General features: G+C 40.6%; 1 protein-coding gene across 1 annotated transcript; it reads left to right on the top strand.

The window, feature by feature from the left end:
* Positions 1-971: 971 nt before the first annotated feature.
* tmem198aa (transmembrane protein 198aa) lies at positions 972-14,385 on the top strand (the record flags this gene model as incomplete). The annotated part of the gene is made up of 6 exons (XM_083921741.1): positions 972-1,110; positions 6,849-7,087; positions 7,295-7,507; positions 8,726-8,849; positions 12,463-12,779; positions 14,233-14,385. The coding sequence occupies 6 exons, from the start codon at positions 972-974 to the stop codon at positions 14,383-14,385; spliced, it is 1,185 nt and encodes a 394-aa protein (XP_083777867.1).
* Between the last annotated feature and the right edge of the window lie 1,338 nt (positions 14,386-15,723).

Below are 15,723 nucleotides of genomic sequence, written 5' to 3'. Positions count from 1 at the left end.
CTCACAGACCTATGTCTGAAGAGTTTCTTTTGTTCCTCACTCCGTAATACTACAAGCCAAATAGGCTGCTTGGTTGCTCATGTTTTTATATTGTTGTTCAACTTAAGCTTATACATTCAAGCCGTATTATATTGTCTTTGCTATATTGAACTGTTATTTAGGAAAATTGTCCACCAAAACAAACTGCTGGCTTACTCATGCTGTAGCATCTTAACCACCATATTTTAGTTGTAGTAGTCTTGCTGTGTGTGTGTGTGTGTGTGTGTGTGTGTGTGTGTGTGTGTGTGTGTGTGTGTGTGTGTGTGTGTGTGTGTGTGTGTGTGTGTGTGTGTGTGTGTGTGTGTGTGTGTGTGTGTGTGTGTGTGTGTGTGTGTGTGTGTGTGTGTGTGTGTGTGTGTGTGTGTGTGTGTGTGTGTGTGTGTGTGTGTGTGTGTGTGTGTGTACATATATCTATACTCACACACACACACCCTTATCACTCTTATACTTGCTCCACAATTTCCCGCGACATGCAAATTTATGCAAATGCATTCTGTTGATCTTTTCATGGTAACCATTATGTGTGTGTTGCTGGTCTACTACCGATCATATACTTTCAAACTGCTGGTGACATTTTTTTGCAAATGCTTTACTGTGTATAAATGAATGATAGAAGCTGAATTGCAGTTTTTCATGTGCAGGCATTTCATCTGCTGCAGAAGTGTTTACAGGTGTTTCTTTTTTTAAATGCATGCTTACTGCTCTGTCAGCATTCGCAGCTGAGTATAATCAATGATCGCTCTCTCTTTCCCTCATTCATTCTCACTCCTGCGCTCTCTCTCCTTCACCTTTTCTCTCTGCCTTCTGTTTGCAGGTAGACGCGTCTCAATGGGTGAGGCCCACTGATCCAGTCATCCCTCCACATCCCCTCCACCCCTCACCCCTGCCCTCCTCTGTTCTCCTGAACACTACCCTCCTTCACTTCTGTCAACATGACTTCTACCAGCCAACTACTGGGTTTGGGTGAGGTGGGGTTGAGGTGTGACCAGGAGATTGAGAGGAGATATGAGATTGTTCCCTCAGTGGTCTGCTCCATGTGCTGTCTCTTTGGAATCATCTACTGCTTCTTTGGTAAGTGATGATGTAGTCAAAGCTGCTGCTGAGCTGGTACTCAATAAAATGTATCTAACAGTTTCCCAATGCGTGAAATGGATCGCTGAAAAATGTGTAACAAAAGCTTGAAACAGCTTTTCCTATGTTCTATTATTTCAGAATACGGTGTCTAGGTCACATGTTTAAAAACAACAGCTTTCCACTTGTGCCTTGTCATTGTCATGGTCATTGTCAGTTGAAAAAACAGTTGCTGCTATATTATTGACACAAGAGGATGATGTGTCTTTTTTTAATCTGAGTACCATTTTGTATAGGCTACCTACAAAAACTTATATTTCCTGTTCAGTTGACAATCAAAGGAATAGGAATTTTGTGAAATTCCCTTGTTTGTTTTTTTTGCCAAGTTTTAGGTGAAAAGGTCAGTGAGAACAGATAACCTGGCTCTATGCAAAGGAAACAAAGGAATCTAAATCAGCCCAACTAGCACAACTTAAGTGCATTAATTAAAGGTTCTGTGTCTAACTTTTTACATGTATCAATCACTTTTTATTGCTTACAAAAGCGCTAAACTGAAGATCCTGGGCATTCATTAGTAAGCCTAAATCTTAAATAAAAAAGTAGGCTATATGCGGCCATCTGCCAGCAGCCTTAATGACAGGCATGATGGAAACACTGAAGAGTGATAGGTAGTATGTATTTCCTATATATGTAAGTGTCAGAAAGATTAATAATAAAACATGGAGCCAAAGAGCCTCCCATTCCGCTCTGCTGGTGTATGATATTATTGATTTAGGAGCAGAAAGGCTGTCTTGTTTCTGGCTATGTGAATCAATATTAAACTCTCATTCCTACAGACAAAGCTATTGTGGCATTCCTATATATGTTCTTAAATATCCATTACCCCTATACCCTATACCATGCTGTCATAAGAAAACATAAAAAGGATCGGACTGCCTGCTTTCTTTTAACAAAGAAAAAAACACATATCCTGCTGCTCATTCAAGGGCATTTTTTTTCTTTCAACCGAATGTTGCAGCAGCACTGCTAAAAGAAAAAAGAGCCACAGAGTTTTGCAACTGATAAAAAAATACAAGGCCTAACTGGCAGTAGACCCCTGTTGTGTTGTTTTCTTCTTTTTGTATTGCTCTCTGCCATCAAACGCCCAGACTCATACTTTATGCATGGGCCTATTCATATGTTTAGACACAAAGTCCTTTCTTTAGACTTAATTGTGACTGTGTTTGATTGCATCACAAGTGCCAAGGGCTCGGATGTAAAGTCATTACAGAAATGTGTAATCAATAAATAGTAAGCAAGAGAGCGAGAGATAGGCGTTAATGAATACAGGCTTTTTTTCATTAGAGAGTTTTTGTTGCATCAAAAAATGATGGATTAAAAACTGCTCGTCCGGTTCACAGGGACTGGCAAAAATCTCATACAAGTGCTCAGATAATGTCTCATGCATTTTGTACGGTTACAAGGTACAATTAATTTCAGCATATTCCCTTGGATTGGTTTATGGGCCTGTGAGATTTGTTGTGGCTCTGTGAATTGATGACAGTTCTGCAATAGTATGTATGCTGACACACCAGATCAGATACATGCAAATCGTTTTTTTAATGTTATTTTTGCCTCAGAGAGACTGGAACTCTCTTCTAGTGACATGGTATGCACCAGTAACCACTTGACCGCTGCGCTGCAGATGCTATTAAAGAGTCAATTTTTATGAGATTATTTTTGACATTTTGATTTCCAAACAAAAAACCATACTACACACATTTGAGCCATGCAAATTATAAGTTATCCCACAGAAGCAGGTAGAAATGTGTACAATGCATTGAATTTTGAGATCACATCCCTAACAGCTCATATACTGTAATTTACCTACATATCCATAAAGGGGATATTAATATACTGCCAGTAACAAAATACCACAAGATAAAACTGTCAAAGAAAGTAACTAAGGTAATGTTTCCTGTAATAAAATATTGAATCGTGTTCTGTGAAAATATGTAGAATTATAATTTTGGAAAAACAACCTCAAGGCTGTTTTTGGATGAATATTGATGTATGTTGAAGCCCTACGAAGATATTTTGCATACAAATAGGAGAGAGAGAGACTCGCTGAAGCACACAGATGGCATTAACATTCACTGTATATGTCTTGGTAAAGCATCAGCAGTGTCGGTCCCTGCATTACAAATAGGTTCCCACAAAACTTTATTTTAAAAAGTTGACAGCATGTAACAAAACCTTAGCTGCTCGCAGCCTATAGATAGAATTGTTGGATGGATAAAATAAGGAACTTTGCTCCTGTAGATCCTCAACACTGGTTGGGCGAAAAATCACAAATCCGACCTTAGCTGCCAGACAAAAGACCATGTTTTTTCCCACTTTAAACATACGTCATCAGTTTCAGCTGCACTTAGCATTAGAATGCCAACATTGGAATCATTGCAATTAGCAAGATAAATGCTATCATGCTTGTGTTTTTCTTCACAATTAACACTAGCTCTGAAAGTCTCTAGATTATCTTCTCTAGTTTAGAGAATCACACTGATTAAGAAGGTTGTTTAATACATGCTTCCAGAAAACTAACAACAAAGCATTACATTACAAGACGGAATGGCTTGATTCCACTTCAAATACTAGAACTCCTCAGTCCTTCCCCATCTGTTGTCTACTTGTTTATCTGTGTTTGACAGCCTACTCCGAGGGAAGATAGTGCCAGATCTCACTCTATAACATAACCAAACACAATGACTGTTCTGCAATTAAGCAATGCATATTGTTGATGTTTCTCAGAAACCCCTAGGTCACATTTGAAGGACATTTCTGCAGTCTGAAAATTGAATCTGCCTGCTGATAGATGCCTCTTACAACTGTGAAATTTGGTGTTGTGGGAAAATTATTTGGTGTGAGTTTATTCCAAATCATTTTGGTACCACAAACAGAGAAAAAACTCAGAGAGTTTGTTGAGACTCTTCCCGCGGATTTTTGGCAGTGAGAGGGCATGCCATTTGTGGGACATTAGGCCCCCATGTATCAGTTGTTGCTTCCCTCCACTGTGTACAGATTTCACCGTCTGTCCTGCCCCCGTATTGCCTCTCACTACTCAAGGGCCCATCTTGGTCGCCAAATTGTTGGGAGAAAATTAGTCAATAAGGGTCAATCAAGAAAGATAAGACTGGCTTTCTCCGTGTGAGTTTATTTCCAAATAATTTCCTTGGAAGGAAGGCCAGCTTCAAGACGCCTGCACAAACGGCTCCCATCGAGAAGAGTGCCCCCAAGGTCAGGTTCTGTAGAGTTTAAAAACAGATAGCACATGCAGCCCAGCTGGCATAATGTTTACAGAAACATATCAGTCACAAAGGCGACTTGTCTTATGCTTTGAGTTACACAGATTCATAATTATGAGTTACACAAAGTCATAATTATAAATTTTAGTCACATTGGTTAAGTTACAAGGTTGTGAGAACACAAGGATAGCTGTAAGGATGAGTGATGTTATACGGACCAAATGGATAAGGCAAAGGAAAATAGTAAGGAAGGGAGGCAGACAAGAGTTAAATAAGCCAGAGTGAACAGATGGGACGGAGGGTTTGATGCCTGGAGGAAAAGTAAGGGAAGCAATGAGGAACAAAAGCGGGGGCAGGGATATAAAGGACTGAGGAAAGGAAAGGTCAGAGGAAAGTGGACCAGAAGATTAGGAGCACTCATGGAGAAGCAGGATATTTCAAAAATATATTCATTGATTGATGGAGACTATCTGACTTTCTGACCACACACATGTTCGGGTGGCTGCAGATTCTTTTGGAAATGCTCCAGTCACTTCATGTCAGACTAATAAATCGGGCATTCACTTACAGAAGACAGAACACAGCTGTGAAAATACTGTGGCTTTCACCACACTTTTTTTATTTATTAAGAGCCTGGTGGCTGAAAAATACCAAGAAAACACACACAGAATTGAGTCGAGGGAAGTAAAGGAAGCTAGAAGAAGTGCATCAAATACTGTAAATGAGGTACGGTCACAAGGGAGGAGGATGGACAGCGGATTGGATGAGAGGAAGAGTATTGTTTGACTCAGCTGTGCAACGCCTGATTACACACAGATAACAATCTGATGTTGGTTTCCCTCGAGACAGAGTCCAGTCAGATAAAGAGAGAAGGCGATATAGAGCAAAAATAAAGGGAGACGCAAACAGAAGCAAGGGCCAAGGAGATTGTAACTGCTGAAAATTTTAGTTTTCAATGCATTGGCTTGTTTTGTCGTTGCAATAAAGCACATTAAAATGTCAATAAACTGGTGAGAGATAAAAAGAGAGAAAGCCAAGGAAAGGAGGGAGCGATGGGAAAAGGAAAAAGCGGAGAGCAGCTGTTCTGTGCAGTAAGCCCACTGACTAATGAAAGTGGATGACCTTTTGTAATATGATGATTATCATATTTAAAGCTTCATAAAGGTTCATAAAGACAGTTCATCTGCTCATAATGAGCAAATGCCCCACTTACCCACCACAGGAAGGTGGCTGTTTATTACTTTACTTTTCATTATTCCTGTACTATTTTGTCTTCCCGGTCTGAATATTGTTTTTACAAACTTATCAAATATGTGTACCACTTCATAAAGGGTTTTTATTTGCAACTGGATGTCAATATATAATTCATTAATCCATTATATTCATTCATCCATTAGTCACAAACTATTTCTCCTTCATCAACTTCTCCTTTAAAAAGTAATCAGTTCTTAGTGAACAGACTTTCTGCAGACGCTCTGCAGGCATTTTCCAGGAAGGAAGTAAAGTCCATACTACATTTTTCTCTAGCAGAAAGGCACTGGCATGGTACTTAGGAGTGCTTCACCCTCATCCCTTCGAAGCACTGCCTGTGGGTTTTTGTTTCCATGACAACGACATTAATGTAAGCGAGGTAGCTAACTTAATGCTACATTAACAGGGAGGGTGGACTACACAGTAAACAACAAGCTTACATCGTGTATAGTGAAAAAGCACAACACTCACCAGCTCTTTTCTGAAAAGTCTGCGATGCAAAGTACTCGCCGCGCCACACAAAAAAGTTGGAGCACTCTGAATCTGAATCAGAATCAGAAATACTTTAATAATCCCAGGGGCAAATTATTCAAGACAAAAAACAATTGAAAAAAGACAGTAGCACTCATAAACTCGACATAAACGCTATGTAGACAGCCTAAAGTGGTAAAACTGTCTACTGTGAGATCTGCTACATGACATAGCTATATAGAAAGAAAACAAGTGATGATGGACAGGGATAACAAAAAGTTTTTAGAGCCTCCCAATCAAAAAGTTTTCATGAAAGGTTGTGCTTTAAATGTCAAATCTGTTTAAAAAATAGTTTATTAAAATGAATGAAACACTTGGTTATAATCAATGGTGGTCTTGTGTATGGTTACAACTTATAAACCCTTTACAACATGTACCCCATGTTCCCAAAAGGGTTCCCAAATATAACTTATCTCTACCATTTCCATATGTTGGCTGTGTTTCTGTTGCTGTACACTGGTCCTGGTATATTTTTAGCAGTGAATGATGGTGTTGATGGATTAAGGTTTGCATCTGTTAAGGCTAAGCCGACCACAATGTATCACTCAAAAGTACTGCTAGTTGCGTCATACACACACACACAAACACACACAGACACACAGGTTCAGCAACATGTACCGGCATTTCCATGCCTGTGCTAACCTTGCAGTGGTCTGTTTTCCGTCTCTCCTCCAGGCTATCGATGCTTCAAGGCCGTATTGTTCCTCACAGGCCTAATGTTTGGCTCTGTGGTCATCTTCATGTTGTGCTACAAGGAGAGGGTGATGGACACTCAGCTAAGCGTAGAGGCGTCTGTGGGCATCGGCCTGGGTATTGGAACACTGTGTGGCCTGGTGACCATGTTGGTCCGCAGTGTGGGACTGTTTATGGTGGGCCTGCTGCTGGGCCTGCTGTTTGGAGTGGCTTCACTGGTGGTGAGGAGACACATTCAATTGTGCATTATTTCAATTTATGTTTATTCACATACAGAATCTCAAGAAAAATAACATATAAGAGGCACTTTTAGCTTAGTGATAAACCTCTCATGTTAATGCAAATAAGCTTTACAAATAAAGCATTGTACTGCCATAAAGAAATACCAACTGCAAAAGTAAAATGAGCCCTCTCTTTCTCTCTCCAAGGTTATGGAGGAGTTCTACCACCCCAGAACAGTGTGGGTTCCTCTGGGTATTCTCCTAGGTTCTGGGACACTATTTGCCGTCCTTACTCTTCAATGGCAACGTTGCTTTGTCACCCTCTCCACCGCCACATTCGGTTCTGCCATCATCACCATCACCGTGGATTACTTTATAGAGCTGTTCGCCTTGGTACACTACGTCTACGAGAGACTCAGGGTAGGGTGGTCTGTGTGTCGGTGTGTAAAATGTTAGTGGCTGAGAGAAATAAATGCTATTCATTTATATGAGGTCAACTTGAGGCACGTTTTTGTCCTGTGTGTGAGTAATCTATACAGTATGTGTGAGAGTGGTCATGTGTTTGCATCTTTACTGTGTTGCATGTGACAGTGATCAAAACTGACAGACTGACAGATAAAATCTTTCTGAGAACAGGGCAGTCCATGCTGAGTTAATAATATGGATACAATCTTCAAGAGGAGTATATGTAATTCTATGTAGTCATAGTGGTATATAGGAATACAGTCAACTTCCTACAAATTCAATTGAAAACCCATTGAAGTTCCCAAATGGAAATGTCTGTTTTTGAGCTAAGTCGGAGAATTAAATCTCTGACAACACTAATGCAAAAATCCTATAAATCCAATATTTCCATTACTCAGTCCTGCATTCCGCAAAATTGCCTGCAGTGGTTAAATCCAAAATCATTTCACTCTTTTGATGTTTAGATGATGTCTGTGGAGAGTGCACGTCCGTCCAAAATGTCCCACAGGTGTCCAGTTGGGCTGCGATCCTGCAACAAAAATGGTCACAGCACAGGATTTGTGTCATTTACACATTCGTCACAAAATTCAGTGACTCATTTGTGCTGTGTATGAAAGTGCCTGAATTAATGCTGGTTCCCCAATCATTTATTATGGTCTTTAATTAAATTGTTCACAGCCTGAAATTGATTTGTAGTCGCCTCAGAGTTAATCTAATTCTAAACCATTACCAATTTTCAACATACCTTTCATACCTTCAACAGACCTTTTTCATTTACTCAACTGAAAATGGACGAGGAGCCGTATTCAGGAGTGTGCTCTTACACATTTGTTTGCTAAGTTTGAAGCCCTGCTGGAGCAACTGTTTCCAAAAGATTTATCACTCATTCCGGCAATATAAATCATTCATCTTTAGATGGTCTCACCTCTAACATTCTTATTCTGCAACCAAACTCTTAGATGTGTGTCATCATTCTTTTTTTAACTATTTTTATTTCGTTATGATTTGTGCTTTTTTTGTGTAATAATAACTCGGGTAAGAGGTTTTGCGAAACTGCTAGTAAGTGTCATTATTTAGTTAGAAATTAGTTATTTTTGCCCAGATGAATGTTTTCATTAAACGATTTATTAAAACTAAATGATTGATCTAACATATTTAGTGTAATCTTTGCAGGTGGCGCCAAAGAAGCCAGTGTGCTGGTTTACTTGGGTCATTTTGGGGGTGTGGCCTGTCCTGGCCCTCCTCGGAGTGCTGATCCAATGGAAAGTCACTGCAGAGGGATTTTCTCACACAGAGGGTGAGTGGTTCTGCTTTACACACACAACCAGACTCCTTTAACCAGGTTCAAAGGCCAACTTTTGACACAGATATTGTTGTGATTGGAGCATCGTATTTAAGAATCACTATTTTGCTAAATTTGGTGATTTTGCTTTTTCACCTGATGTCAATATGTTGAACACTTCAAGACATTTTACTGGATAGAAAATGTGGAGAATATGAAAACAATTCCAAGAATTCTTTCAGGTATATTAGAATAAACCATGGTTCTCTTACTGATTATGGGCCATGACATTTACAAAATATGACTGAAGTGGAAGAATAAAACTCATATTGTGCACTCATAGTACACTGTAATGTAGCAGAATAACAACAACACTGTACTATAAAACAACTATTAGTTCAACTGTTGATAGCTCATTTTGCATTGGTAGGTAGATAGTGTGTAAATATATGGAGTTATCACAGTAATAACGAGACTCAAGTGCAGACACTTTTTCTTGTCAAAAAACAGCATGCTCAGCAAAGTTGGTTCAAACAAGCAGAGAGAGCCAACAGGGGTCAAAGGCAGGAAAAGAATCAGAAACTCAGGTACCAGATCACAGACAGATTTACAGAAACAGGGGCAGAGACAGGATAAAGGCACACGCAGGGGAGAAATGAATAAAGGGCTACTGAGGAAGTGCTGGGGGGATTGGGAGCAGGTTTGCAGATGGGGGTCAGGTGATATGGAAAGGCAATACACCAGGGATATTTTCTAGTCAAATGAATGGCAGGTTTGGAAAATTCCATCAAAATTGAGGGACCTGGGAGAAATGATAATGTCTGAGGCTGAAGGGCCGTGTCCTCATGACATGTCAGAAAACAGAAGCCAACACTTTGATCTTTTCCTAGGAGGATTTAAAAAAAACCTACCTCATGGAAGCTAATGCATTTATTAAAATGTACTACAAACACACATCTTATGAATAAAGAGTAAATTGCATTTTCCTCAATTTAAATTCAGCCTATTAGTTTACTGCTGAAATAAAGCTACAGTCTGACACAGCGTCTGCTCCAACCTGGAACACATGGTGGATGTGCTCAGAAACGGCTGATTCAAGAGAGGTGGTGCTCACCTCGCCGTGTCCGCTTTAGCTTTATGGCAATGTAGGCCACAGCTGCACGCTTCAGGCAAAGGCAGGGACAGCCCTTTTGAAACAAATATTGTATGGTGCAGCTTTAAGGTCATATCATAGTATTTAAAACCAACTTGTACTGCTTCTATGCCCAAGCTGTAGCAATCTGTGTACATGCATATGTTGTGTTTGTGCATTCACACAACTCCTACACATACACATACACATGAACGGCCTCAGAAAAAGACAAAAATATACTTGTGCATCTCTCCTCACTCATACACTAACTACAGGAAAATTAAAACACACACACATCTCATTGGTTTGTACACACACAAGCACAGACAACTCTTACATTTGATCTTCGCTGGTGTATGACATGCAGAGTCAAACGGTGTCTTAGAAGAAGTCACACATGGCCTCAAATAATGGGATTTAACAGCAGGCTGCCGTGGTGTCCAGTCAGAGGGTGTGGGCAAAGAGATAGAAGATACTTTTTAGTGCTATTTTGAAAAATGTCACTGAAAGAGACCTAGAAAGTGGAAGAGACTGGCAGCGCGCTAACCATAATCTAAGTAATGATGTGACTATGGATAAGAACCTCCTATAACTCCTCTATAAAAGCCGAACTATCCCATTAAAGTATAGAAATAGAGGTCTTTATTTCTTATCGTAACAGACCCACATGCATTGATCACACATCTGATCTTTCTCACTGTTGAACCATCACACACAGACAACTGAGTTCTATAGACATAGGTCTCAGTCAAATATGTAAGAATAAGCATTTCCTTTTTTTTTTTGCAAGTAAAGCCCCCCGCACAGAAGGAAGGATTAAAAAGAAAGAAAAAAGGGAATATAAGAATCAGAATCAGATTTATTGACAAGTAGGTTCTCTCTTTCATGGAATTTGCCTTGGTGTTCAGTGCATACAATACAAATAAAAAATAACAGCAAAGCACTGCAATGGCTAAAGACCTAAACATAGAATAGAAATATGTGAGATATACAATACCAATATATACAATATACTGTAACTGTTTTTGAAAAAGGAAAAAAAGAAGAATTTTGTGCAGGATGTCCAAAGATATTGAAAATATATTAAAAATGAAGTGCCTTTAACTTTACAGCTCGTAGTTATAATTTTAAAAACATCTTACAGCTGTCAGTTTGTCTGTCCTTCATGACAAGCAATGTATGAGAGACAGAAGGATGGGGAAAGAAGGAGAAAAGAGGGAGCAGGTGTACTGGGGAAGGGCAGGGGAGGCTAATAATCTGGGGCACAATGGATGAGAAGAGCACCCGAGTGGAGCAGTGAGGAAAATCAAGTGTCTGTCAGCTGACTGAATAGCGTGCAGGACACAGGCATGAATGAATTATCTTGCTCTTGCTCATGCTAACGCATTATTTGTTTTGTCTCCGTCTGTGGACAGTGATAGATCACAAACACACAAACGTGCACCCCCCCCCCCACACACACACACACACACACACACACACACACTGTCGTAACCCTAACATGAACAATTACAACTAAACTGGTACACCCAGCCTTTTAAAATGCCTTCAAAATGCGGAACATGGACTCCCAAAGATACATGTACAAGAGCACACATACGTAAACACTCACACAAACACACTCACACTCTCTCTCTCTCACACACACACACACACAAACACACACACACACACACACACACACACACACACACAGTAGCATGTAGCCAGGGGGGCCTGAGGTGGGGTGAGCTCAGGAAAAGAAAGGGGGGTATCATTAAGCAGTTTCCCTGGCAGATGGTGCCTCGTTAGCTGTCCGCCCGCACAAAGAAACAACAATAGACCTCATAGCACTTCCACACCCACCCATGCACACACACGTTATCTGTGACTCATATGGTACATGTTGTCTTCATGAAGTTCAGGGTTGTCGTACTCGCGGCAATGTCATGACCTCGCATAACGCATAAGAAACAGATTCCTGACAATACCGCATATTAAACTGGTGAATCAAAAAATGCTTACAAACACGCCCGCTCAATAATCCCAGGTGTAATCAATGGACAGCCAGACAGGATGGATTTTGGACATCCTTTGCTGGGGAGGGTGTGAAAAAAAACACAACACACTCACCCACTCACAATATGTCAGGAGACTGAGCAGCTCAGTGCGGGTAGATACGGCAAGTAAAATGATCTGTCTGCCATGGACCGAATAGATCATCTTCAGTAGTGTTTTCTCCCTTTTTCGTTTTGTAGCCTGTACCTACATCACCATCAGCATTTTAAAAACTATTCCAAGGTTTTCATTATTGTTTTTTCTCCTTTTTTCTAGCCAATCTGAGTGATTTTTGAAACTGTCCTTTCCTCTTGACTTTTGTTTCTGTATAAAAGCTGCTTTTTTTGTCTTTATCCTCCCACTCCCTCTTGAATATATATATTTATATATTATATAGATAGATTGTATTGTTCCTTCTCTCTCCACACATTATGACATCTCTGGTATCTTTCTCTCCAGTGGTTTTAAGTCGACAGCAACGGAGGGTCCAGCTCATGCGGATCCGACAGAGGGAAGAGAGGCAGAAAAAGGAGAAGGAGAACAAGAAGAAGAAGAAAAGAGAGAACCAGAAGACCAACCACAAGCAGAAAGCCCACGCCCACGCCCACCACCACCACCACCACCACCACCAGCAATACCATCACCCAGCAGCATCCCACCCTCATCACCAAGCCCAGAGCTCTCAGCCACCTAAAGTCCCTCCTCCTCAGACTGAACCGGGCTACCACCGCAAGGCCAACAATAAAAGGCGCTTTGATGGAGATGTGCTGTCACCGGTAAGATGCAGTAGCCTCCTTATTCTTAAGGAAAATAAGTTAATTTCAGTTATATGAGTTACATTTTTTTTATAAGTTAATTTACTTAAAACAAACAAATACACAAAAATATGTAGCTTTCCACTAAAACGCACACCCTGTGTGCAAAACACCTTTCGAAAAAATGGGTATATATACAGGCACCAAAGGTTGTTTTTCATCTTTAAACTGATTTGTTTAGTCATATTCTATATGTAATTCTATATTACACATTTAAAGCTGAAGTAGGTAACTTTCTATATTCTCATACTTGTCAAAACTGTCACTATATCCTCACAGTAATATGAGACGTACAATCTGTGAAAACATCATGTTCCTCTGCCCCCACCTGCCTTCCCCTGGGGACGCCTAATGGCATCTGCAGGATTCCACCACAGCCGATCTTGTAGAGGAACTTTAAGCGAGCAGTCTCTGACAACATGTCAATGACTGCTTGTGAACTCTCAAATCGTGAAACTAAGCAGTGCTGATCAAACATGAATCAAGATTCTGTTACGGTATTGTCTTTTTCTCACATAAATTTTGTTTGAGATATTTATTTAAAATGAGAAAGTTTGTGACCAAGTCGAGCCAAAAATAAGCACTGCCCACTGGCCGACCAGCCAGACAAACTTTCTCATTCATCAGCTAAACTATGTTTCTGAAAACACGTTACGCGAGAAATAGGCAGTACTGTAACAGCATTTTGATTCATTTTAGATCAGCACTGCCTAGTTTCACAGTTTGATCTTCAATTTTGCAAATGCCATTAGGAGCACCCTGGGAGCAGAGGATGGAGGCAGAGGTACGTGACTTTCTCACAGATTGTCTCTCTCAGTGTGCTGTCAGGACAGTTTTGGCAGCTATGAGAAAAACTTGTTTTTTATAGAAAATAACCTACTTTCCCTTTCCAGGTATAGTTTGACACTTTGGGAAATGCACTTATTCACTTTTTATGCCAAGAGTTAGATAAGAGGATTGATGCCACTCTCATATCGTTACGTTCGATATGAAACTGTAGTCAGCAGCCAATAAGCTTAGCATTAAGATTGGAGACAGCTGGCTTTGTTCAATGGCAACAAAAAACGGCCTACATGGGTTAAAGCAGGGGATATGAGTGGGAGTAGCTCTTGGCCAGGAGCGGTGTCTTCCTGAAGCCTTGTTGTCTCAGTGAGGTAGCCTTGTAGCCAGTGGAGACTTTAGAAAGGTTAGTGCTTCCAGCCAAGAAATAGTACTGCAAATAACCCAGGTAGAGGCACAAATTTGTAAAACTTCCTGTAACTCTTGGTGAAAAAGCAAATGTACTTTCCAAAATGTCGACACTTCCTTCAACGATGGTTGTACATAAGTGTACACTTTCAACACAGTTGTTTGTGCACTATGCCTGTGCACTATATATTCCTACCGCAAACCTGTGTCATCTGTCTGTCCACAGAGCTACATCAGGAGTTTCAGGGACAGACAAACAGACAGAAGAGCCTACTCCCATAGTCGAATGATGAGCCGCTCCCGCATGGCCGAAATCGACTACGACTGCGGCTCTCGGGTGCCCCTCACGGCACCCAGTGGACCCCCGGTTCGCATTTGAGACAAGGAAATGCACACGCCAACCCTGACCACACACACAATCACACAAGACTACTTCAAAACCTCTTTGTCGCAGTTAGGGATAGAAAACCTAACTCTACTGTGCCAACCTAATCAACTGCCTATTAACCCAACAGGAACTCAGTATGTCCCTCTTAGGTGGTGAGTCCCACGCTGGTTTAATCCCCTTAGAAGTTGTATTTATTTGGCCTGTTTGGTCCTGGTTTGTTCTTTTTTTGAATGTCGAGACAAAAGAGCAGAGCGTCTTCTTTTGGATGGAGCAAGAACTTATTGCTTGCTCAAATCTCAAGCATGAGTCATCAGACACTGTGTTTGACTTTACGCCTCTTATGTAACCGTACTGGTCTAGAGAACACTGGGAAAAAATGAGCCTGTCTGGTGGTGGAGTTGATTGAAATATCTCCGTTGAACATTTGATCTAAAGATTCGCCTGGTTGCTTCAAGCCATAAGAAGTCATTTCCAGTGAGAGTGCCGTGGGCGAAACAATCTAAACCCTCATTTCTCCACAGGGTGGCTGCACCATTTCAGATAAAAATGCATCACATGACTTTCATGGAGTCAAAGTAGCACAACCTTCAATAAACCTTTCACAGTATCTTTAGTTCAAGGATAATTAAGGAGGAAGCGATTTGCTTCAAGGATTCCATTAAGAGTGCTCCGAGGGAAATGACGGGGGGAAAACAGAACACAGCCAACAATGAAACAGAGAGGCAGCTCTTCATCATTTTCTCCACTGAAAGGTCAAGGCAAAATTAGGTGTAGGTACAGGAAGTCATTCAGACATGGCAGTACAAGTCTTCTGCTGCTTCAACATGCAGAACACAGACTACTTTCAGGTGTGCATGCATACGATCAAAGAGTTCACGGCGAAAGCAATTTTTACGTTATTTCACTCTAACACTCCATGTGTGACATCGCCTACATTGATGCCATTTTCCAAGGAGGATGCCCTTACATGTCACCATTCTCCTTTTGCCCTCGATTGGCAGCTGTTTTGACCATGGACCTGAGCTGGAGACGAATCCGTACCTTCCCTCGTCTTTCCTGTCTCCAGTGAATTTAAATCATTTTATGTATGCTACTGTATGTAAGTGCTCTCATGTCCCATTTCCTCTTCTCATACTAAAAAAAATCTACCTTTGTTGAACTTGTCAGCCTTCTAAATATGCTTTTTAAGGCACGACAAGAAACTGCCATCTGTTACTGGTCAATCGAGGAATTTGACAGTTGAATTCAGAATTTGGAGGGGACAATATGTGGCAGTGAAAATGTTAAATATAGTGTGTTTGTATTTGTGTGTGTGTGAGTGGAGACATG

The sequence above is a fragment of the Echiichthys vipera genome (genome assembly GCF_963691815.1).
Source record: "Echiichthys vipera genome assembly, chromosome: 10".
Classification (NCBI taxonomy): Eukaryota; Metazoa; Chordata; class Actinopteri; order Perciformes; family Trachinidae; genus Echiichthys; species Echiichthys vipera.
Note: the sequence above shows the minus strand (reverse complement) of the source record. Positions and strands in the feature narration are given on the sequence as shown.